The sequence below is a fragment of the Trachurus trachurus genome (assembly GCF_905171665.1).
Source record: "Trachurus trachurus genome assembly, chromosome: 11".
Lineage (NCBI taxonomy): Eukaryota > Metazoa > Chordata > Actinopteri > Carangiformes > Carangidae > Trachurus > Trachurus trachurus.
In genome coordinates, this window is record NC_139904.1 from 23,121,658 (window position 1) to 23,147,849 (window position 26,192).

Here is a 26,192-nt window from a genome sequence, read left to right on the forward strand (position 1 = left end):
CAGTGAAGCAGGACGATCGCCTTCGTCACAGGATAAACAGCTCTCCTGTTTATTGCTGTTTGCTTTGGCTTTTAAAGGCGGCTGTTACGGGAAGGAAACACCCCATAATAGAACGTCCCCAGTCACGCTTTCAATAGACTTTATGGCTGTGATTTATCCCACTGTTTCCTCTTCTCCTGAATCACAAATGACTGACTAATACCACAATATCTTTCTTTACCAGTACAAATCCTCCAGGAATTGCAATGCCCCTCCAACAATGGTTTTATTTGGTTTAGGTTACGTTGTAATTTTAAACAGAGAATTCTATTTTATTCATTTCTGATGAAACGATTGGCTGAGAAGAAATTGTCCTGATTTTACCCTGCAAAAAAAGATTATGTCTGCCTTCTTCTTTTTCTCCCCCCTCCTGCATCTAAAATTGTAAACTGATGAGTCGTGCTGTCTCCTGTTATGAGGCTGCTTGTCTTGGTGTAACAACAAGGTTTTTTTTTTTTTTCCCCCACATTACAATACATTTTCCTACACACGTATCAACCCAAGCGGCACGCTGGAGCGAGTCCTAATGGTTCTGGTATGGTTTCCATGACACAGAACCCATTAACAGAGCAGGACGTCTTGGTGTGAGACTCATCGCGCCATCACATTATGATTCTACTGTTTAAAACCCAGCAAAGAAAGAGAGGCAGCAGCAAAAGCTAATGGACTTTTGTCTGGGGTATGATGTCGTGATTATGTTCGCAGGAAATGAAAATATTTCACGCACGACATCCTCGTTAGGGTGCAGAAGAAGAAGCCCAACGTTCTTTGTCGTTACTTAGAAACATCTTTATTCAATGAAAGTATCTTTTTTTTCTCTTCAAGGTCAAGTATGAAATTTACAAATACGTTAAACGTCAGTTTTTGTTTTGATTGAAACTCATGGTAGAACCACTGTAGACACAGAAAAACAAAATGGGATGACTGTCACTGTAGAAACATGTTTGTCTGTTATGAAGTGAAAAGAAGTCGGGGGGGTAAAACATTTACCAAACACACACTTGTCTTTGTGTCTTAGGACAGGAAGGAACTACTACCCACTTCTACAGGCTAAAAGGTGTTTGACTGAATGAGACGAGGACAGAGTGTGCTGTGTTTGACAGTGAAGGTGAACAACACACCGTACACTCTGTTAGGATCACACTGAGCAACTTCGCAGGATGACTCGTTTGAAAACGGCAAGACGTTGTGGAAGCTGTTTGGTCTCCAACACCCAGAGCTGTGTGGTATCGGTAAAGTGCAGTCACACTGTATCTTCTGAGGTAAACCACTTCAAAATGTCACCGTGAGGACAAATATTGGAATTTGAAGTCACTTTAGACATTTTTATACTTCATACTACTTTTGTTTGTTGTGTAGATTTAAGGAGTTCATTTAAAAATCACCAGGAACACATTTTCTCATTTACCCGGTGCTGTCAGGTCATTCAGACTGTTTGTGGTTTCGAGATATTTCAGGTTTTCACTGCCACCCCAGCACAGTGAATGTTGCTATCATAAAAAAAAAGAAAAAAAAAGAAATCAAAGAATAACTATTTCCAGAAGCCTTTCTGCTGATTAATTGGTTTCTATAACAACAGCTAACAACATTTATTGCCAATTACCCAGATGGACATTGACAGTCATTTAGGAGAAAGATGCTACTCTAGTTTCTAATGCTGTGAGCACCACAAGTGGAAAACTGAGCAAACACAGTCCTGAATAATACGTCTGAACGTCTGAACCGTATTAGGGAAACTGTCTTTACATTAAAAAAAAGGTAAATGAGAAAATATGAGATTCACAGTCAGCACAGGCCGCCCCTCTGAACTGAACTACACTGTACAATGGATGAAACTGAAAATGCACCAGTAGGGTTGAGTTTCCAGTGACAATGCACCAAAGGGTGTGGTAATCACAAAAAGATAGTTACCTTATGATTAAATCTTCAAATGTACACCGAGGAGGAAGAAACAACTCGGGGAAGTGGGGACACATTCAAACGTCTAGATCCGCTGGTTATGACCCTAGAAAACTGTGGAGGAGGCCGAAAGAAAAGTAAAAAGTGGAAGTCAAGAGTAAAACTTTTAGCTGCACGCCTTGGCAAACCTATTCCGAACTCTTTGGCATGTACGACCAGCAAAAATGTATACACTTTATAATTTCATTTTTTCTTTTTTTTCTCGTGAATATAAAAATTGAAATAGAAAACAGTAAAACAAAAAAAAAAGTATCAAATTTTCACGTCTCCTACTGTTTGTTATCTTACAATAAAATGTTAACATCAAAGTGTTTTCTGCCAAAAAGGCTATATATCAATACTACAAAAAAAAAAAAAAAAAAACCTAAGCCTTTATTTACACAGCAACATGTAATTTCTGTACAGGACATTCATTTTTATTACAGCACACATTCATGGCTCATACATCCTAAAGTACACACTGACTCCAAAGCAGAAAAATAATTTTTTCAGGTACCACTCGTGGGGACGACTGGACTTTTTTTTTGTGTCTTTTTTCCCGTGACGGCTCCTCGTCACATAAAGTCATTGAGCTCGGCCTCCAGGGCGGCCGCCATCTCGTCCGCCTCCGAGCTGCTGCCTTCCTCTTCCTCGTTGGAGTCTTTGGAGGACTCGTCAGCGGACTGTTTATTCTCCACCTCCTCCTCGTCCTCGTCCTCCTCCTTGGCGTCCTCGTGCTTACGTTTGTGGCCCCTAGAAAAAACGACAGAGGGAGATTTAGGATGGAAACTGTAAACCTTTAATCTGTGGGAGTCCTCTGCTCTGCTGCTGCCTAAAACAGGGATGCCCTATTTAAAACGGATGCCAGAGCTTGATTAGCTTCTATTTGTTCCATTGTTTCATAGAGGGAGACCAGAAAAAAAATAGGTGAAAGTCAGATTTTATAATGGAGAGATTATACCACTGGAAATTAAACGCCATCAAAATCCACCGTCCTGTTAACATCACTATGTTGCATGTTATAATGTGTTTAACGTGCAAAATCCATGCTCTTAGATTTATGTGTTTTGGTTTTCCAGGGTTTTATAGCTGTAAGCTGAGTTAGCAGTTTGTAGCTGTAGCTTCACAGTTTGCATTAAGTTTGCATGACAGAAGCATCAATCATCTCAACTACCACTTATCTCTCAAGATGTTCTTCTAAAAGATTCATAGGGTACAGTATACATGGGTGTGACAGCTCGTCTGGCTAGCTGGACAGTTTCCAGGAACCAGATCCCAGGCTGCCATGTGTCAGAAGGAATGTCGCTATTCCAACAGGATTTGAATCATTTTAAAAATGAGAAGATTGACTGTCGTAATGTGTAATCTAGTCAAATTTGATTTGGTAAAAAAAAAAGGTTTAAATTGTTAACGTGAAATCAAAGTTTACTTGGAACAGTCTAGGACAGGGGTCGGCAACAGGCGGCCCGCGGGCCGAATGTGGCCCGCCGGACCTTCCAATGTGGCCCGCGACTGAGTTCTAATAGTTTAAGTACTGTATTTCTCGGTCTCTGTGCCTACGGCGCCTGTAAGTCAATGCGCTGGGAAACGGAAACACGTGCTCCAGCCTATGGTCCCAGCGCATTGTTTGTGTGTGCCTGTGAGCCCCAGCACTGGGCTAAGGAAACGCCTTGCAGCCGGCCGCAGCCGTTGGGGAGCCGGCTGGACTGCAGGGTTTTCCCTGCCTGTTGCAGACACGAAGGTGTGTGCTTCGTGTCTGCATCATGCATGGGGGGCCGTTCAGATGGAGACGCGCGTCATGTGCGCTCCCAACTCAAAAGCTGTAGCGGCGCGCATTTGATGCAACGCAGTTGTTTTTCCGTGCACGTCCGCGGCGTACACCTGCACGCGGTTGCACGGACCTGCTTCTCCCCCGGTGTTGTGTCCCGGTGCCTTCGGCCTGTGTCTCTCCTAAAGTTTCCCACTGAGCTCTGCCTCGTTTGAAAGGTGAAGGAAGCCCGTGAAAGACGTCGCCTCTGAGATGTAGAATGTGTGTTATAGAAGAGAAACACACGTGTCAGGACCAATGACTTGTATCATGAGAACAGACCTGGTGGTCAGCCTCCTTTCATATTTAAACTGAAAATCACAGGGCATGTCTCAGGATACAAGCCAGCAGTGTAAAGTTCCAGCAGCATGATATGTAAATGATGATATGATGGGCTATGTCAAGATTTTTAATTTTATATCATACAAAACAAAACACCAAAGATGTGTATAAATAAAAAATGATGTGCACAAGAGAAATAAAATAAATATAAACAACCAAATTATTAAGCAAAAAGGTGAATTTAATTTCAATCTAGGCCTATTTGAATGTCCGGCCCTCGGGGTGTCTGTTGAGAAAAATTCTGGCCCTTCGACAAATATAGTTGCCTACCCCTGGTCTAGGAGGATCATGATACACATGATACGGTACATGTTTTAGCAGACTTACACTTTCTGAATCTTAAAAATGGACGAGGTAAAAAGGTAAAAGAGTGTAAATGTTCCATGAATAAAGCGACGGAGGAAGTGAGTGTTTTTCTGCTCTAACTGGTGAATTAATTCTCAAGAGGATCTTCTCCAGCTAGCAGCAAAAACTGAGCTTCTGAGATCTCTACAGGAAACTGTTGTTTAACAATAAGTGACAGCAATTAATAAGACTGGTTGTTTCATTGGGATATGAAAGCAATATGTTACACAGATTAAACAGTGCTGCATGCTCAGCACACTACCTCCACCCCTGAGAATTCCACAATTCAATTAACAAGGGCTTGTTCTCCATATACCATACACTGTATCCATGAGATGTAAAAACTCTCCACTGTTCAAGAACTGATCTTACTGTACAAGGTTGGTTTTCAGCCAAGAGATGCTAGGTGGAAGGCAGAGAGCCTCCATTCTCTCTGGAACAAGTTACAAGACATTTATTTAACCATCACAATTACGTCGTAAGTCGTCTCAGTGAGGGTGTTGGGAAAATCTAAAAAAAAAAAAAATGTGAGTAAAGTATGTTTTTTTTTTTTTTTTAATAAAGAGCCACATTAGCAATTGTGTTTTTTCTCTGGTGTTTAGCCTGATATGCTAGGCTAATCAGACTCATGCCTGTGACATGAAAGATAAGCATACATTTCGAAATTTCACTCTGGGGAAATCAATGTCACAGTCAGAAATTAACCAAGTTATTATGAAAATCACAAACTGACTGATCAGGCAAGAAACATTCAGTTTAAGTCTTACAAAACCTTAAATGAATTTTAAACGTTTCCGTGGAGGGATGTTGTAAAACGTGAGATGAGAATGAACTGATTCCTGCCTGTCGCTGCGAACAAGACACTGAAGTTGATTCACGATGAAAGCAAAATAGATTATGAGGGGGAAAAAACGACGCACACATTCCTAAGTGGCAGAAACATTCTTTGATGCGTCTGTAAACATGCCATCCCACTTCTCCATGCTTTCCTGTGCAGAGAGGCTTATTAGCATGATGCTAATGAGGTGTGTATGGCGTTTGTATGGATACTGTGTGTGTTTGTCTGACACCGGCCCCCTCTCATTAGACCACACCGCTGTCAGACAGCCTCCCTAACCTCCTGCAACAGCGGGTGTGTGTTCATTAAAGGTCAGATGTCGGATGATATCGGTGGGAGGATTCAGTGGCATGACAGTTACAGTGGAACCCTGCAGGCTGTGTATGTGTGTGTGCGTGTGTGTGGAGGGGAGAGGTAATGCTTGTGCTACAGCAGTACAGCACTGATCCTATTATAACATGTTTACATTTCAGTGATGAAAGATTAATGATTATGTATTTGGTTGGTCACCATCAGCGCCACTGCTCCTGGGCTGGTTGGTGACATGGAGACACTACAGTTGGCTGTGTGTATGTACACTCTCCCTCTCCCATCCCATTTCCAAATATTAACAGTTGAGACAGTGGGAGGTGGGGGGTGGGGGTTTGAGCTCCTCCATTGCTTTCTGCCTCGCATCATTACATCCAATCTACATCCTCGTCGTACATTAATCCAACCACACAAAGAAACTCTCTCTCCCAGCATGCTCCTCCTGTCAGCTTTCACATCTAATCCATTCTTATTAGCTTTTTGCTGCTTTCACATACACTGATACAAAGGGAGCTTCCTGCAGTCCACTGCTTTATTTACACCATAACTGTCTCAACAACCGAAATACAGGTTTTAATTTAAAGGTTATAGCTACAACTTTTTCATCAAAACAATTCATTTTTCAAAAATAATACATCAACAGAACGTCTAGAGGGGTGCAGAATAAAAGTATCAATTTTACTGACATATTTTTAATAGTATATAAATAATTGTTTTAGAAATGTTGACGGGTCCAAAATATATAAATATTTACATCTGGTTATGTTGACAACATCGACATGAAATGCTCTCTCCGTCAACAGCATTACTACGTTGATGTTACGTGAGGGGGAGCTCATGGGCCAGATCGTGATATCTCTGTGGAGAAATGGCATCATGCTAATGCTAATTCTAACTAACGGTCAGTCGGTACTGTGTGTTTCTGGTGCAGGCGTGATGCTGCGGATTTGACGGGTTCGTCTGCAGGTGAGTTAGTGTGAAATGATTCAGATGTGGTTCCAGTCTGCCGTCAACACCGGAGCTGCTGCTCGTTAAATACGGTTAGCGTTAGCTTAGCTTTAGCTACTAGCCGCTCCCTATACGTAGGCGTACCAGGAAACCAGTACAATTGAAGGTTGGAGCGAGAGCGGGCGAGTGCGAGTGTGACATTTACTGGCCGGGAGGAATTAAACACCTTTAATTTTGAATTCGATTTTTTTTTGTTGGATTTTATTGGTCTTATTGGAGATTTTTATATTGTTAAGTTCCACAAATCTTAAAGGAGCTGTATGTAAAACTGTGGCCAAAACAAATTAACACGATTCCTTAGTCTCTGCTGACATATTGGGTGATGATTATTTGCCATACAGTACATTTCTTACATATAGCTCCTTTAACAGCTCATCACTGAGTCAAACTAGAATCATTTTCCTCAACAGGTTAAGGTCTCCTACCCTGCTCCTGGTTCATGTTTTAACTTCATTGTTAGATTTGATACATGATCACTGGAGCATCAGTTCACAGACTTGATATTTGTACTTTATATCTAGAAAACTAGCAGGGCTTAGAGGAGAGGACAAACTGCTTCGGCCCAATCTTCTGCTCTGTCTTGGCTCTGCATCTAAACCGATAGATGGATCCCACCGGCTGAGAGTACAGAAACTCATTCTTCTGGCTTCAACAGTTTTCCATCGAATGCCTTTTGTGTTCCAAATCCTGCAGGCACTTTTTGTTACTCGATATTGCTGAGCAATTATATAATCACTAAGGCTGCATCTGAGCTGCACAGTAATCTCTACAATCTCATGGCCTTAGAGTTTATAGCTTTGACAAATTTTCCCCTCTCAGTAAAGTCCAATACTTCCTCCCTGCTGCAGTCCGGGTAGTTACCCTGGGAAAGTTAAGAGCTCAGTCAAGTGTATAAAAAGCCACTAATCAATTGGGGACATGGGAGAAAGAAGACGCAAAAATAAAATAAAATCAATAAAAAATAAGACTTCTACAAACAGCTGTGCTTGTTGATAAAAAAAGTCCCATTCCCCATTATCTTTTATTATGATTTCTTATAAGTCTGCCGCAGTGTGAGTGTTGAGATAATAGGACCTTATGAGACACCTCATGTTGATGTGCTCATTTCTTTCCTTCTTATTGGCCAGTAAAGTTGAAGATGTAACTGTGAGGGATCATGTGCCATCAGAATTTGAAGAAAAGGTTGCTAAGATAATACCTTTGAAGGGGAACTACTGTATGCAAGTCCGGTCGCATTTCCACTGTTTTGCTAACCCTCCTCCCGGCCATGTGCATTTGTTTTTAACAAAGCCGGTGAAAAAGCAATCTATGGAGAGGTGGATAACATTATTTACTGTATCATATACACATGTATATTTGTGTAGTCTTATCTTTCATTAACAAGAGATTACAGGGTTACAGAACGCGTTGGTTTTACGTGGAAGGCAGAGAGCCTCCATTCTCCCTCATTCATTCAGTCATTTATTTAACCATCACTATCAGGTAAAAATCTAGCATAAATCCTCTTCAAGTGTTCAGGAGGAACTTACGGTTGTATTTTTCAGACAGGTTGTATAAATACTGAAATGGTGGCTGGTCGGGTGGTTGTAAAGATGAATGAATTCGACCCTGGAGCGAGGCTTGGACTAAACCCTTGAGAGAACACTTCATCAAGCTGCCGTCCACGATGCGAAAGGCAAGGTGGGTCTGACCTGTCAGGTAGTAACCACCAGCCGGAGCTGCAGCTACTAAGAGCTCTGAACAGGTGATCACTGGGACTGAATCATTTGTCAAACTGACATCCTCCCCCTCTCTCCCCAGATGCCTCGGGAAAGTTAAGTAGATTCTGACGCGCAGAAAAAAGGTAAAAATGAGTCATTCCAAACCTAGACGTTTGGGACTGTTACTTTGGGATGTCATCATCTGTACTGTATATCCTCTGGTAGGGTGACTGCATTAAGGCTGCAGAGTGGCTGCTGGTGGGCAAACAGATTGCAGTTCCCCAGCTACAACACTTTACAGATACATAAGTGATATAAAACGACAGACAAAACGAATGTAAGTCAGGGAAACGACATCTGCTCACGGTCGAGATGCATTTCTATAAAATTCTGAGTTCAAGTCCAAACAGCACTAACGCTGCCCAAGGGAGCGTTCAGAGGGTCGGGGGGGAAAGAGTTTAGAGAGAGACGGCAGGCTACAGTTTAATCTTGTGATGCAGCGCAACTATCCCTGCTGATAAAGAAGCCACAGCCAGAGCTGTACCTAAGGCATCCCAATCTGGAGCTGCTGAGGATGGAGGCAGAGAAAAATGAAGAGAGGAGGAAGCTCTGTAAAAAAAAAAAAAAAAAAAGCAGAGACTTCAAATGCCTCTGACAGCGCTGCTTACATCAAAAAAGTAAAAGAGGGGCTGAGGGAGAAAGGGAGTGGAAAAAGGCAAATGGAGCAAATAAAGTGTGAAAGAGGAGGAAACAGAGCAAAGAAGACAGAGGAGGGAGGTAATGAGCTAAATAATGAACTCCACTGTTGGACTACGACCAACTCTTCTCGGTTCCCTGTGAAATTTATACCAACGTAGGAGGTTAAACTCCAAAAGGTCTCGTCCCAAGAGAACGCCCTCAAGCAGGGGCTTGAAAAACTGACCCGGGCTGAGATCAATGTGGCAGCTTTACACACTCGATGCTTTTCTATCCATAAAGGTTCAATTAGTTAGAATAGCATTTATCGCCTGCTAGAAATGATCCTGCATAATGAATCCGTTAGCAAGTTATTGCTTTTAAGAAATAGCCTTCAAAGAACAGAGGGGAAACGACTCGGCAGCTCCAATCACCTCCGTCCTCTTGCACACTGCTCTGTTTTTCCCATAATCCCATATCATCGATATCAGATGTGTCGGATGTAAAGATGCCTAGGCGCGTACGCTGCCGTCCCTCTGTGGATTCAACAGCCCCGTATGCAACCAGCTGATAAGCAGCGCGGTTAAATCATTGTTTTTATACAGACGTTATCGTCCCCCTGCCCCACGTTCTATTAGCTTGGTATCAAATCTGACGAACAGAGGAGGATAAAAGGACAGGCGTGGACGTGGGGGCGGGGACGGGTTTCTTACGAGGGACGTGTCAGTTTTGCTTAGCTATGCTTCACAAACGTCTGACTTTCAACCGCGCTGCAAAGGGACTGAGAAGCACAGCAGTGAAAACAACAGGCACAAGCACCGACTAAGTAGCTTTTTCAGGCTGCACGCTTTTAAGTCTCACTCTTGAAAAATACATGTTGACAAAGATATCAGGCCGGATGCATACGAGGAGGAGAGGCTCTGAGCAGTGGGAGCTAAATTGTTAAAAATTGCTGTGGAGTGTCATCACACAAATCAGAGAGGGGAACGATTCCTCTACACTTGTAGTGCTAGAAAATCCAAAACAAAGTGATAGCAGGTTTATCTGAGCATGTTCGGTACATGTATTAAGGTTTTTCAGCAGCTCTAGCTACCTATTTGAAGGGGTAGTGTTTATTGCTTGGTTTGAAATCAACTGTGCTAATTTTGAAAGGAAAAGCTAAATGATATTGTTCTGATTTGAGCAGGTGCAGTGGATAGAGGAGATACATTTACCTTACATTCACTAATATAGCATTTGCTTTTATATAAAGTGACTTAAAAGTGAGAAACATCACCTAAGCTTTAGCACTGTAGGAGACTTTGGTGGAAGTATTGACAATGAAGCTAAGTAGCCGAGTTGTTATCCCTGTCATCTGATACTTTACATCACTGAGCTGCCCAATTACAACAGCACACAGTAATGTTATGAAGCTGTTATGATGGTTATTACACATCCAGCTTGTACAGAACATCTGCATTTAACACCTGCCGCCTGAGTCATGTAGGTGTGGTACTGTATGTTGGCTCCTTTTCCCTCTGATTTTGGTCTCCACCACCTCCGTTTCTTTAGCTGCTAGTGTTCCGCACTTCGTCATTTGGCACAAAGCAGATAACATGGATCTAAGCCTTTCTTCTTTTGATTTTGCCTGCAGCATCTAGGAATGATGTTGATGAGAATAATTTGACTGAATAGAAACAGTAAACACGAAATCTAATTGCTGAAAAACAGTCAAAATGCTGATTAAAGCTTTTGGTGGGGCTGCAGTGCTGTGTCCTGTGGGTTCTGATTGTTGCTGGTCATAACTTTGTCCCATGCAGCTTTAATGGTCATGGCTATATCTCATGGGAGTGCCTTCAACTCATGGGGCTTGTATTGAATTTAATGGCTGAAACTTTATTAACTGCAAAAGTTTTTTTTTTTTTTTTTGTGTATTGCACTGTGTGTTACAGTGACTTATATTATGGATGTCACACACTTTAGATACACTGTCCCCTGGACAATAATAAGTCTTTCCTCACAAAGTGTAATTAAACTGTAGATACACGCTCACTGTGCCGTCCCACGGCAACAAATGTGACAAAGGTGTGAGGCGGCACGTCAACTGTGTGATTCACCGTCACTGTCACTTCTGTCTCCCCAGCCGCCCGTGTCTGCATCTCTGGCTCAGCCACAGGCAGTAAAGTCAGATTTACCCCCCGCCCCCCCAGGCGTCCTTTCATATAACTTACGTCTTCTTCTGGTCTGCTTACTGGCATTTCATTCAAGCAGTACAGGAGAACAAGTGTCTGTCTCCTTACTTTATGGAGGAGGGGGGGGTTAGTTAAAGACGTCCAGGCTGTAATAAAGGCTCGTAACAGTCAGGTTGCCAGTAAACGACCATCAAATTAGCAGCAGTCCTTGAGAAAGGACAGAAAACTCTTAAAAGATGAACTCGCTGGACTGGGATAGTTGGGCCCTTATTTAAAGGAGCTTCTTGTTGGACCAGTTCCAAAGCTGCTTAATTCATTCATAAGCTCAGTGTGTCCCTGCTCATAAAATATTTGAGTTTTTGCTTTGGGGTTTTCTGTCTCTACACTCCACCAGAGCTGTGCACACACCCGTTTTGCCCCCGCTGTCTGCTTTATCTCTCATATCTCCCAAATATTAAAGCCTACTCAAGCGAGCTGAATATGACAAGTGACACATGCGAGCTAGGCTGAGGAATGACATTCAAAATAGAAAAGTGAAAAATTTAACGCCTCCATCTGAAGCTCAGGCGGCTCTGACAAATTTTTGCATGAGCGCCTTCCACAGAGATGGAACCTTTAACCCTGGCAGCGTGAATGTCACGGGGGATAATCGATGCACATCAACACAAACGGCACGCTTCGCTTGATTTATATGTTTGTTCTCTCACTGGGAGTGACTCAGTGTTCATATGTTCAGTCTGGTCGCTTGGAAAAGTGCTGAGTTAATCTTTAATCTACATATATAGGAAGAGTGAGGAGACCAGTCGCCAACACAATGGAAAACATGACAGATTGGCGTCTTAGAGGAAGTCTATCAATGTACTGTGTCACTGAAATACACTGAAAGGAACCTAGTGATACAGTGTAGCGTTAAACCTACAACACAACAATATCTGAAAGATCATCGTCAAATAAAGCAGAATAATGTGGGATGTCCTGACTTTTGGTCCCATATGGCTCCCAAACACACTGGTTCCTACATTTCCCATGATAGGAGCTGATTATTAAAGGGATACTTCAGCCAAAATCAATAATTCACCAATTTTCTACTCACCGTCATGCCAAGGAAGGGTCAGCCGGACCCCCCCTGGAACTCCAAAAGCGTTTTGATGACTCCAAACCCTTGCTTGGCATGACGGTGAGTAGATGATTGGTGAATTATCGTTGGGTGAAGTATCACTTTAAGTATGAAACTGAACATGGCTGTTTCTGGCCAAAGGTTCCAAAATAAAATCAATTTAAATCAGGTTAAATCTTGTTTCTTTAACTCACACAAATGTGAAAACAAATATTTGCTGACTAAAGGAAGCTTGTGTGCCAGACTATTTTTGATCACACAGTAGGATGATTTTTGCTACCTCTGGGTAGATCCAGCTGTTCCTTTAAGAATACTCTGTGAGGTGATCAGACTAGACTGCATTATCAATTGTGCTGAATCAACAAAAAAAAATCATAATTTCAACATGACAAGAAGCCTTTTCCCAAACAGCAAAACCAAAAATTAGGATTTAAAATTCCTAATTACACAGTTGGCTGCATCAACTGAGACCAATGTCATGGTAGTTATGCACATACTGTATAAACGTACTTTCTCAGAGGTTTCCTCTGAGTACAGTGGGTCTGAGGTAAGTTACGTAATGATTTACAGCTTTAATACCAACATCTGCTCCTCTGAATCCAGTCAGAGGGAGGATACCTGCTGAGATGCAAACCTGTTGGGTTGGACATGAAACAGGATGTTTCAAACCTCTCATCCTTCAAGAGTTGAAATAGGAAATGCAGGGGAGTATGGATCCTGCATCAGGTTTACATTACTATGGCTGACGAAGAAGAGCTAAATACTCAAAAATATAATATAAGTGCTCATGAGGAAATCATGGTTGTTATGGAATCTTCAAAATGAAGCCACACTCTAAACACCTCTAAAACCATGACTGCTTCTATACTCCCACCTTCGCTCTCTCCATGTCCTCCTCATCAGTCCATGCAGTGGGTGGAGAAGCACTGAACAGTGTCTGTGCTCAAAGCATTTCCTCTCCAGCAGGCTAATTGCCCCAGTGTGACGAGGTGCTTCCTAATGAGCCACTCTCCTCATCCTGCCTTCATTGCAGGCAGCTGTCTGTTGACACAGGCAGCAGTAGTTGGTTGCAGTATTTGGACACTACAGTACACTGGGAGTCTGAGTTTTTAAAGTTTCCAAAGTTAACACACATCTCAGAAGCTGAGAAGTTACTACAACAACTCCAGATTCAACCCCAGTAGGAAAAAACACAACTCCCTCCAACTCCTAATTTAAAGATTCAACACACTGTTACGTCATCTATAATTCACTGTGATGGGCAATGGAATAATACTTCCCACTGGTCTAAACATTTTAAGACCTGCGAACATCTGTCTTCTGTTGGTGACCAAAAACATTCACACCTGGGTCAAATGGCTCCTGGGCAGACATCAACTCCAGCTCCAATCTGGCTCTGAACAGCGTTGATGTAAACACAAACCAACCAAATTGTCACTGCTTGTCCCGGTGTGACGTCTTCCAGAACACAGACACTGTACAGACCTGTCACCTGCTCCGCACTGTGCTGTCAGAGCAGAAACACCACAGCTAGAAGAGTGAACTACAGCCCTGAGATAAGTTTCAAAAACAATCAATCATTAATCGAAGCATGTCACATGGAATCTGACACATACAGGAACAACAATGGGATGAGATCTGATAGAGCTGTATTACCAGTGTGTAAGGCAGCTAGCAGCTAATCTTGTTTTCTATATCTGTGTGTCCACTGAAGGGGACTCGGCCATCAAAGGAGTCAATCATCTTTTTTTAAAACTAAGCTTACCCTTAAAGGGGAGATATTATGGAAATATCACTTTCTGAAGGCTCTTTAACATATATTTGGGTGTTTGTCTTGCCTTTCGGCTCCCAAAATGTGAGAATTGACAAATAATCTGTAATGTGCAGGCTCCCTAAGTTGAGATCCACATAGTTTTACGAGCTGTTCCCTCAGTTGTCTTCCAGTGATGTAACTAGGATTTGAATTTGCATAATACCACCCCTACCTGGGACCGGTAGAAGGGGTGGGGCGGGGCAAGCAGTGGTTCAACACCTGGGAACTATTTTAATTTGTGGAAAGGGGGAATAATATGTCTCCTTTAAAGAAAGAGGACCATATCACTCCAGTTCTGAGGTTCCTACACTGTCTGACTGTCTGTCAGAGAATAGATTTCAAATCTCTGCTGTTGACTCATTGAATGGTTTGCAGCCTAAATACATTTGTGATTTGCTGCTGCCATATGAACCACCCAACCTCTCAGGTTATCTGGCCTGGTCGACAGGCCTGCTTTCCATCTCCAGAGTCTGAACTAAACATGATGAAGCAGCGTTCAGCTTCTACGCTCCATATGTCTAGAACCGCCAGAAAACTGTATGTAGGTCTGACCCCAACCCTTGGTGCTTTATCAAGGCTGAAAACCTTTTTGTTTGCTGCTGCCTTTCATTGATTTATGTTTCATGCTTTGGTTTGTTGCCATCATCATACTATAACAGTCTTTTCTTCTTGTGTTGTCTTTTTTTTTGTCTTGATACTGTATGTTGATATTTTGTCTGGGTCTGAAATGTGCTATATAAATAAAGTTGCCTTTACCATTATTATACCCTTGCTTACACCTTCTACCTTTAACATTATGGGTATAGTGAGCCAGTTTATTCAGCGGTCTACAGACCATTCCTCTTTTGTGGAGCTGAGGTTAAAGAGAGGTGTCGGGTCCACCATTCCCAATAAGCTACAACAGTCTGGAGCTTCCCATAAAAGATCAGCACTGACAAAACATCCTGCTATTGGTCAACACTGATAATTCACCGGTCAAAGTTCCCCAAAGTTGTCCCGGCATACTTCATATTCTCCCTGGAACCAGAGACAACCGGCCCGCACAAAAGCAGCCTCCCTGCGTTGTTCTAACACAATGCTATTTTCAGCTCATCTTGCCTTTGTGGACTTTGTGGATCGCTGCTGCACAGAGCAACACAGCTAAGAATTTGGGGTATGCCTGTGAAGAAGACGCTCAATCATTCAAGTCATGGTCTATCTAGGCCAGAGAATCCTCACCAGTCTGCACAAAGCCGTTCGGATGAGAGACAGAAACATCTTCAAGAACTTAAACGAGCTGCCTTTGACACGTGTCTTCTGCTTATCTATCTTTGAGCTCTTGCGCAAGTTACTGTCACTGTTCCTGCTCCTTCCACATATCCATTAAATGTACACCTGAAAGTTAACAGCTTCTCTGGGGACGTGGGCTCTTTTTCTTTTTCTGGGCGTAGTGTCAATCATATTCTAAAGTAAAGGTATGAGAGGCAGGCTGAAGGAGAGCAAAAAAAAAAATGTCTGTCATTAGCTGATAAAATTGAACATTGAATGGAAGATTTAAAATCTACAGACTGTCCTCACACAGAGGTATTTCTCCTTATGTATAAAAAGCAAACTGTGCACAATTTCTTTGTGTCAGGAAAAAAAAAAAAAAATCTAGCAACTTGTGCATGGGCGGTGATGAACAATGGCTATTAGCGGGCCAGCCTTCCCCTGAGATGCATCTCTTTGCTTCATAGTGAGATCAATCGGAAACCAAAGGCATAAATAGAAAAATCTGCCTGCATCACCAGCTCAGAGCCACAAGCCAGGAGAGAGACAGAGAAAAAAAAAAAAACTGGGTCAGATTACTTGCAGTTTTAGTTTTTTCCTACTTATGCATTCCTCCTTCCTCCTCTTTTGGTGTATGTGAAAAGCCTGAGTAAGCATTCCTGTTCCTCACAGCCCGATGCTTCTCTCGCACTGTTGAGCTGTTTATCAGGGACAGTGAGCACAGGGATCACTGTGTTTCTCCCTCCCGCTCCAAAAGAAACAGATACTGGTGGATTGGTGGGGGGGGGGGGGGGGGGGGGGGGCTGTGTTCACGGGGGGAGGCAGCCGAGCGAGGCCGACCGTTGTCAGTGTCTTTTAAAATCGCGTTAGCTTCGTAATCCTCCTTTTCCTCCGTGAGGCTTCTTTTAAAGCACCTTTGGGATTCGAGCGTCAGGCCTCATCGCCGGGGCTAAACGGGACAGCTGGGTGTCGCTTGTCCAAACGTCCCCGCGGGGGGTAGATAGATGGACTCGTGGACTCCACGGGGCGGGGCGAGGGTTGCAACATGTGCACGCACTCGTTTACTGATTTTTTCTTCTTCTCCGCAAGTCAAGATGACAGCTGATATCAAACAATATGTCAGGAGTGTAAATACTGCAGGACGTGTTGCACAGACACAGTGACAGGCAGCTATCTCCACTGTGGATAGTGAGATAATAACAGAAGCAGAGAAACAGATAGCCTCCTGAATCGTGGTCAGACTGTGCGAGCGAGCACTAATTTGCTGAGCTATGTTAATGAACTGTGGCTCATTGCTGTGTTGTGTAATGTGATTAATATCAATGGTTACTGACATGGTAACTGAAAAGGTGATAGAAGAGACAGGAGACAAGCTGAAGCAATAATCTAATTTAAAGAGGACTGGTCTTTCAGCAGTTCCAATTCACAGTGTTTTCTAATTCTACGTTGTGCATTAATATTACTGTATATATAAAAGATTATCACTGAGACGATCAGTGGGCTGTTAGTAGCTCCATGTATTGTAGGTGAGATAAGGCTTTCCTCTATTTTCAATATATAGCTCATCTTTTGAGAGATTCAGGGTCACACTAGGGTGAGAAAGTTTCTTATTCATGCTCTTCATCAAGCTAAAGGGAACAAGTTTAAAGGAGACATGTTATGCCCCCTTTCCACAAATTAAAATAGTTCCCAGGTGTCTGTGACATGCTTTTGTCAAAATATCCCAAGGATCAAACATCACAGCTCGTTTCATCCTCTCAAAACAGCCCTGTTCAGAACGACTGGTTTCAGTGCCTGTCCCTTTAAATGCAGATGAACCACTGCTTGCCCCTTCTACCGGTCCCAGGTAGGGGGTTGTGGCTAGATGGCGTACATGAGCTGCAGTAAGTGACTAGAATCTTACCAAATCTCATCGAGAACTCCTGACTGGTTAAGTTTAGTAAAACTGACATGTACAGGTGTAAAATAGGGGGGAAAAAAGCAAAAAGTAAGTGAAGCCATTGGTTGGGTTTAGGCACAGATAAGTAAAGATTGCATGTTTTCTAGGATGTCACTTCCTGCAGCTCACGTACGCCATCTAGCAACAACCCAGGTAGGGGTGGTATAATGCAAATTCGAAGTCTCTTATCTCGTTGTCTATGATGTCATTCATTGGTTTCTGAAGAGCCGTTTGTAATCACAACGAAAGCTGCTCTGCCGTCGCCATCTTGGCAGTGTCTGTCCCTAACTAACTCCTCCTGATTAATCCACAAATACGTGGAGTCAAGACTTAAATGAAAGTTTAAGAGCAGCATAAGATCACTCAGCAGTTACCCAAAGCGGTACACCTTTATAACATTTAAACAGGTTTGTTAGGAGAAACTGAAGGAAAACAGCCACAGAGCCCTCAACCATAGTTTGTACCAGGCTGTGAAAGTGTTGATTTCTGCTGTAAAGTTGGGCATTTTTACATGGGAGTCCATGGAGACTGAATCAGTTTTGCAGCCAGACACATTGGCAGAACAACACTTTCTATTTTTTTTTTCAGCCTTGGAGCTTGCTGCTTGGTAACAACACCATCATATCCAGAAATTTTTACAGGAAGACCTGTTGAAATAAATGATTGTTCTTCATACCCAGTATGAACCCGTTGAGGGGAAACACTGTGCACAGTCTAACAAACCCTATCTCCTCAACATCTGTGACAGCTGACCTTGTTGTAACTTCACCAAACTCCAGCTCACTTCTCCAGTAGCAGTTTGTCCGGAAAACACAAACTAGTGGAAACCATGACGGAAGGAAGCAGAATTTGTTCGCTGCTACAACTCTGCCGGCTGCAGCTGCTTGGAGAGTGTTTGTATCTGACAAATCAAATAATGACGAGGTGCAGCTCCGACTACATGTTACAAAAAGAAAAGCAGCGGAGTCACTGGAGCCAGATGCATTTTAGATATGAATCAGGTGCCGAGGCAGAACAGTTTTAAGTGACAAGCTAAATTCAATTACGCTGTTTGTTTCACTCTCACCCTGAATGTCAGACACCAGCATAAATTCCAGACATTTAATTAATCTGCAGCGAGCATCATAATGCCCTGCAGCAGAGGACGAATCTGAAAGCTTTGCCTTCACACGGAGAGGAAAAAAATACAAGCAGCTGTGATATAACAACAAAGCAACATCTATCAGCTTTCATATATGCAAACAGAACCATTTGAGCACATACTGTCTGCAGAGATACAGTGCCATCACAGCAGTCTTCAAGGTTTCAGCCCATCCTTAAAAACAATTACCAAGGACTGGACCCATGGGTGCATATGTTCTAAGTGGAGAACTCACAACCATGTTTTTACGCCACCTTCATCTTCTCATCTTCTCCATCGGAAAATAAGCGTGCTGTGAACTGTTCCAAACAGCAGCTACATAGATTTAATGAACCTCCCATTCTGATGGCGTTCAACAGCCATTCTTTACATTTAGGACTGTTAATGATACCTAGGTTGCACATCTAAACAGGAAAGGAACTGACAGTGTAGCATTAGACTATCTAATGTGCCAAGATGTAAACTGTGACATCCAATCCCTGACTTTTTCCCTTACATGCAAAAAACACAAATATGTCTAGACTTTGAACCTGTTTATTCATACAAAATTTCAAGTAAGCAAGTAAGTCCTGTATAATTATAGATAGAGGAAATTTTAATGCAAGAAAAAGAACTTGATTGGCGCTTTGGGGAAACCATTACTCAGTCAAATTTCAACTTGAGTTCATGTTACATCCCCCAAACCACTGGGGGCTACTATTTCTGCCCTGGTAATATGCTCAGGAGAATGTCACCTGAGAGAGAATTTCAATTATCTACAACCCCCTCACCTCACACACTGCACAGCAACAAGTGCTGCCATCTCAGTAATGTCAAAATTGAAAACTGCCTGGGTGTGAAACACACTGAGTCTCGAACATAGTGACTACATGACTAGTTACACTGTGCACTGAGTCTTAAGCCACTGGTCCATGATCTTGTCCACTGTCCACACTGGACAGAGTAACCAGGAGCTTCATCCACGTCTTATATTTCAGACATTAAAGGAGATATCAGCTTCACGGCCGTTTCGGCTAATGCTGCGTTCAAGGCAGGCTTTTGAAACCGTAAGTTACAGCTTCAAGTCACAACTACGACTTGGTAGCGTTCCAGGCAGCGTCGGAAATTAGCGGGGGCCATGGGCCATTTGGCCCCAAATTTGACCAAGAATGCCCCCAAAAATCATGATCCTGGGGCCAAAATTGCCCCCAAATTACCTCCGGGGGCATTTCCGGAGCAACGACATGCGCAGCCTGTAGCTGCTAAGCGGCAGCACCAGCAGTAGCAGTGTTGCCGCTGGCTTTCTTTTTCCTTTTTTTTTTTTTTCACCCGCGGTCGGGTTGAGAATTAATTAACGCTCATGAGTCCGGCCGTGTTGGGTCCGAGATTCAACGAGCCGGTCTGGTTTTACCGTCACTACAGGCAGTATGCCCGTTTATCACCGATAAACACAGTAGAGGAGGGTGAGTGACTGAGCTCAGGCTGTCAGGGGGTCTCTGATGCAGCGAGAGAGAGAGACCTGCCGTGCCGTGTAAAAAAACAACAAAAAGTGTCACGACTTCCTGTATCTGGCCCTTCAAAATAAAAGCCCCATAGTCTTTCATATTGATTTTGAGACACGGCTCCAAAGGTTTGTTTGTTTTTTCCTGCGACCAATCGACCAAGGCTAATTTTTGGGGGCAGCCCTAGAAGTGATTTAAATGCCATATCCAATACATACCATTCAATTTTATTTCATGACATTTATGTCAAAGATACAGGAGAGTGATAATACACACATAGAAGCCAATAAAATCTCTTGTTCAATATCTCATGACTGATGAAAAATTTGCTGTGTTGAGTGCAGTAGAATTTTGATGCATTGCAATGCATCGCAATGCATCGGAGAATCGAATCGAATCGTTACCTGCTGAATCGTAATCGAATTGAATCGTGAGGGCAGTGCCAATGCACACCCCTACTATGAGTATTAGTCAGGGTCTTATGCAGAATAATTCAGTTATACAAAGATTAGACTACTGGGGATTTTTGTGGGCCCTACTGGGCGCTGCATGGGCCCCTAGAATTATCATCACCTTTCTCCCCTATACAACGGCCCTGGCTGCTCACCCCAGAACGACTGTTGAGTTCACAACAGCCCCCCCACATCGCCCAGCCCTACCTACCAGTGATATTCTCATATTACTGGTAATATCTAATATCTAATATTGACCAACCATAACTTTATATAACCCATTATTTATAACGTTTATATAGACTATGATAGGTGTTTATATAGCTTAGTTTATGTTTTTGTGTGTGTATATATATATATATGAAATGGCCCCCAAATATTTTGAAAATGCCCCCACTTTTTGGACTGTGGGGGCCAAAATTGCCCCCAAAATATTTTCTTAATTTCGTACCCTGGTTCCAGGTAACCCGTAGCTCGTGTTTTTACCATCCTGTTGTCTGTGAAAGTTCCCTATAACGGCCACTCGTAACTTCTGACCCGTGAACTCGTACCAGATCGAACTGGTATGACTTCACAGGAAGGAAAAACACAAAGTACGAGTTTCCTTGAACGCACCATGAGTTAGCAGCCCCCGCCCTTGTCAGGCATCAATTGGTCCTCGTGCTACGTCACCACATTCACGCGCATCCCTTGGCTGCACACACAGCCCTTCATGCCGTTCTCTCTCCTCATTGGATAACACTTGTATCCCAGAAGAAATGTTTTCTCCTCGGGTTACAGCAGAGCAGAGTGACGGAGAGACTCGTGTTCCGGTCGAAACACTCTATGTAAGTGATTGCTGACGGAAAATATGACTAATTAGGACTTATATTAACAAAAACATTTCACTGATATCTCCTTTAATCACTGGTGGTATCTCTTTGAGAAAGGCTTTAAAGGGATAGTTCAACATTTTGGCAAATTCGAGTTTGCGTTTGAGTTGGTTTAACATAAATAGTGATGGCTCTCACCTGTTATAACCAACTCTGGATATGTAGCCATAGCAAAACTCCTTTAAAGGGACAGTTCAACATTTTGGAAAATTGGCCCATTGCCATAATCCCTATAGTCTTAGGAGTAGGTTTGTTACCTTTAATTGTTGGTGCAAGCTATTTTAGAATGGCGGAGCAGAGCCGCGAGCTGCTCAGAGCTACGCTACGATTATGGCAATGGGCCAATTTGCCAAAATGTTGAACTATCCCTTCAAGACTTTAAAGGCACTGTATGCATGTTTTCTGTGCCACAGAACATGTTTCTTGTTAGGAGAACATGATGGTGATTGTTGGTTGACAGCTTCAGCCATCATTGCAAGAGGTTGTAAGACGACCTCTGTGTGTCGCTACATCTTCATGAAAGATCAGAGGGTGCAGTGACTCGCTATCGGAAAGGGATGCAATGGGTCAGGGCTAGCTGGTTAGCATGCTAACTTCATTAGAAGAAAATACTTGATGGAGACACAGCTTGGTGAGTAAAGGAGTAAAGATTGATGCTGAACTTGCAACATTTCTTTTGATTGATAACAGCTGCTAATGCTAACATCTGCTGAGGTGTCATAGCAAAGCTTAATCAGCTCCTTGAACTTTGCTTCCTTGAGGAGAACAAAACTGGGCACCTTCATTGTTAGTCTAATGTTTATCCTAGCATCTAGGACTGAGTGCTGCCTGCATCCTTGACAATCTCCGCCAAAAGCATAATTCAGCCCAGCGTTTAGCCTGAGAGGTGAAACACAAGCCAAGAAAAGATTTATGCAAATAATAAAACCACACGACAGAAAATTGTTAATTATTGTTAATTTTGTTGTGTCTTTGGGGCTAACTCATTCACATATGATTAGTATTGTCTCAAATCCAAAACAGATTCAGGCACAGAAGGCCAGTCTGGGAGAGATGCATATCTGCCGACGTGCTTTGAGCTGCCACGTTAACTGGGGGATATTTCTCTTTCTTGTTTATCTGCGTACTGACAATTTACATAGAGCTGTCACTGCTGGAAGAAGCCTTTTGAAACCAGCTCTGCTTCTTATTTGTGAGAAATTTCAAAGGACTAGACCTTCATGTCATTGCATATCATATCCTGTTGCTTTGAAATACATACAGTAACACCTTAAAAAAAGGGGGCTAATAATCGGTCAATTTACAGTCTTTTAAGCCATCAAACAACTGTTGTTACACTTCTTAAAGTATAATACCCACAAATAAGCGGTGTAAGACAGGAATAATTAATACTAGTGATAATTACATAACGGGCTCTGTGAAGGAATCGAGATTTCACACTGAATGATTAAAAGCAGTAGGACATGTAGTTCGTATACAAGGCTTTCTGTTAATCCCCAGTGTGAAGGCAGGGTGCCAGACTAGATAGCCAGCTCCACACACACACATACAGAACTATAGCCTGGAGAAGAGGAAGAATAAAAAAAGGTAGCGGGGTGGGAGAGAAGAGCGAGGCAAAACAGAAAAGTGAGAGGAAGAAAGTGCGAGAGTCTAATTCACAGCACACCGAGATTGAGCTATAATTTTATTTTTTCCCTTTCATCTTGGTCAGAGCCGACGCTGAACAAAAAGCAGCAAATGCCTGTGTGTGTGGAGAGGAGGGAGATAAGCAGTGGGCTTTAAATAATCAGGTTTTCCTCTAGTTCTACAGAACTTCATGCTAACACAGCAGGGCAGTGGGTTTGTTAGTCTCCCATTTATCAGTGTGATTTGATTACATGATCAGAAATGTGCTCCCCTCCACATGCAATTACGAAAATGTGCTCAGATGTGGGGGGGGGGAAATGAATAAACTGAATATGGTGTTATGTAACCACGCCATTACTGAGGCCAAGGTGTTTTCACAAGGCAAAGCAGCTGTAAACACCATAAATGTATTGACAGTGTGTGTGTGTGTGTTGGAAACAGCACTTTTCCAAAAAAGATTCTCAAACATGAATCTCAGACAGAATGCATAAGCTCATTTAATCTTATTTTTTTCTAAGTGCCACTTACGTACGGGCCACAACGAAATTAACTGCAGTCACAGTGGCTAAGCTGTGAGGGGGCAGTCGCACTGATGAGGTGATGAATGTCAAGTGTGGTAATGCACTGTAGCTGCACAATCTGTTTATGGAGGAAAGCCACTGGTGAGCTTCTGTGATGTGAAAGCGTCTATTATTTAATTATGGAAATTTGGCTTTCTGGTGGGTGGTTTGGGTGCGCGGCAAAACAACATCCCTGACAGACGCTTTACAGGCAGGCGCATTTACACACCCAGCAAAGATGGCACTGAGATACTGAGTGGGTTTGAAAACAGTGGTGTGGGTTTCCATTGTGTGCTGATTCTTTTTAGTTTGGTCATACAAAAATGTCTGGACCGGTCCATGTTATAGATATTTTTTGGAGTAATATAGATACATTATGCTAAATATTAATGTCAATTGAATCATGGTAATGGTCTGTTTCTTTTGGTCACCTGTTGATGACATCATGGCATTAAGGTTGCTGGTGCTCAGCATAGTCTGTTAAAAGTTTTAGGATATACTAACCGCCATGGTTGTTGTCATCTATGTACTTTAAAAAAGATGAGGGATGTCTGGATCTTAATTCATCAGCAAAAATCAAAGCCAATTTTAGACAGTTCAGCTTCCAACTGTTCCAAGATGTCATGGGTTGGTTAAAGGGGACATATTATGGAAATATCACTTTCTGAAGGCTATTTAACTCATTGAGTGCCGCGCTCCTTTCCAAAGTTTTAGTCAAGTGTACCGGCAATTTAGACCATTTTTGACTTTTTATGTAGAGCCATAGTGTATTCTATATTATTGCCACCAACACATACTGTAGCTCAATTGAAAGGTTTAACTTAATGCTTCAAATGACCACAAACCGTTTGTTTCTACGTGCCTCCGTTCCTGAGAAAACTCAAGCTAAACATGGCTGGGTTTCACCAAAATCCCTCCTTTTTTTCTAGAAAAGGAGATAGAGCGTCTTTTATGAAAGGTGCGCTGTTTGTGTCTGTCGCTCTTCTGACACTCGCATTTCTGGATCAAAGGGCTCGTATAAGATAAATATATACAACACTGGTTGTTCTATTCACAAATCCACCAGCGGGGGCGGGGGGGGCGCCACTAAACAACAATAACACAGACGCACCGTGCCATGTCACAGCCACTCGCCGCGGAGCGTGAGGGTCAGTCGGCCACCGCGGCTCGCGAACAACGGTCCCGCCGGTGGTCGCGGTCCTGCTGTGGTACGGGTCGGTGATGCCGGTCTGCTTTGGCCCAGAGACCATCAGATTTTACCGCGGGAGGACTTTGGGGAGGACACGGTGTTGCTCGAGGTGAAGACCGGGCGGACTGTCGGCTGAGAGCTTCCTGGTTCAGCTCCGAGCTGCTGCAGCAGCGCGGGTGAGAGCAGAGCAGCTGCGGAGCAGCTGCGCTGCATCTGCATGCAGAACTCCGTTTGCAGAAGCCGAGTTATGATAAAAACTTCCAGATCATGAGCTGTCATGTGACTTTGATCGTCATCTATTTCAGTTCTCCTCGTCGTAGAGTCCCCAAATTTACATATAATGTGTATTAAAGTGTCTATTTTCATAATATAAAAAAAAAGCAAAAAACGAAAAATCTCCTTTTTGGCACTCAACGCATGGGAACGAAAAACGAGAAATTACGTGGTTGGCACTCAATGAGTTAACATATATTTGGGTGTTTATCTTGCCTTCCGGCCCCCAAAATGTGAGAATTGACAAAAAAAAAAAATCTGTAATGGCTCCGTGGTTGAACGAGCTTTTGAGGTTTCGAATTTGTATAATACCACCCTTACCTGGGACCGGTAGAAGGGGTGGGGCGGGGAAAGCAGGGGTTTATTTGCATTTAAAGGGAGAGGCACTAAAACCAGCCATTCTGAACAGGACTGTTTTGAGAGGATGAAAAGAGCTGTGATGTTTGATCATTGGGGTATTTTGATGAAAGCATGTCACAGACATGTCTTTAAGACACCTGGGAACTATTTTAATCTGTGGAAAATGGGCAAAATATGTCTCCTTTAATAATTTTAGACATGAAAATACTTTATTGGGTGTTTCTAACAGTTTTAATCTCCTGATTTGTTATGGAGCCAATAACACCTCTGTGAATAATTTGACATGTGGTAAAAACCTACTGACACGTGGTTAATAACTTATGAAGCAATTAGGAACAATGAAAGAAACACTCAAAATTACGTTTATCAGCAAACTCAGCCCCCGCTCTTTCTCTGACATCTCGTTTCCACTGTACAGTGTTAGCAAAACAAAACACTGACTCCAAGTGTGAACCTGCTTTGTTCATTGTTTTTAAAGGTTATAAATCACCTTGTTTGCTTCGTTTGTGGAGAGGAGAAGATCTCTGGGGATAATTTTGCCTCCCGCATACTGTGCATTTTAAGTGTAGTTCTGGTGTTATATAATTATGAAACTGAGTCTTTCTCAGTACAGTTTAATCAGCTGCAGGGAAACATGTTCTGACTTTGAAGTCCCAAATTGACTCGATTCATGAAAACGCAGTAAAAGAAGTGACGACAAAAGTGACCCACAGATGTGATGACTCTGAAGATGCCATTCACACACTGATCACATGTTAATGATTATATAATGTATGAGCCACAGGAAGTCAGAGAGAATAAACTGCCTTTCAAAGATTACAATGTGTTGGTGTTGAGCTTGTTCTTTGTTCCACCACTGAATTATTCATTATATGGTGTTTTCTATGTAGTTGCTATAGTTTTGGTTTCTCACAACAATGAATGTGCTCTTTTAGAGGACGATTAAACC

The 26,192-nt window shown here is 42.6% G+C and overlaps 1 protein-coding gene across 1 annotated transcript in view; it reads right to left on the minus strand.

Annotated features, from left to right (window-relative positions):
• Nucleotides 1-871: 871 nt before the first annotated feature.
• Nucleotides 872-26,192, minus strand: part of ctdp1 (CTD (carboxy-terminal domain, RNA polymerase II, polypeptide A) phosphatase, subunit 1) — an 83,293-nt gene continuing 57,972 nt past the window's right edge. Inside the window, exon 13 of the mRNA XM_083981548.1 lies at nt 872-2,730. Within this exon, the coding sequence (XP_083837674.1) occupies nt 2,553-2,730 (178 nt within the window). The 3' untranslated portion in view covers nt 872-2,552. The remainder of the gene's footprint in view (nt 2,731-26,192) is intronic.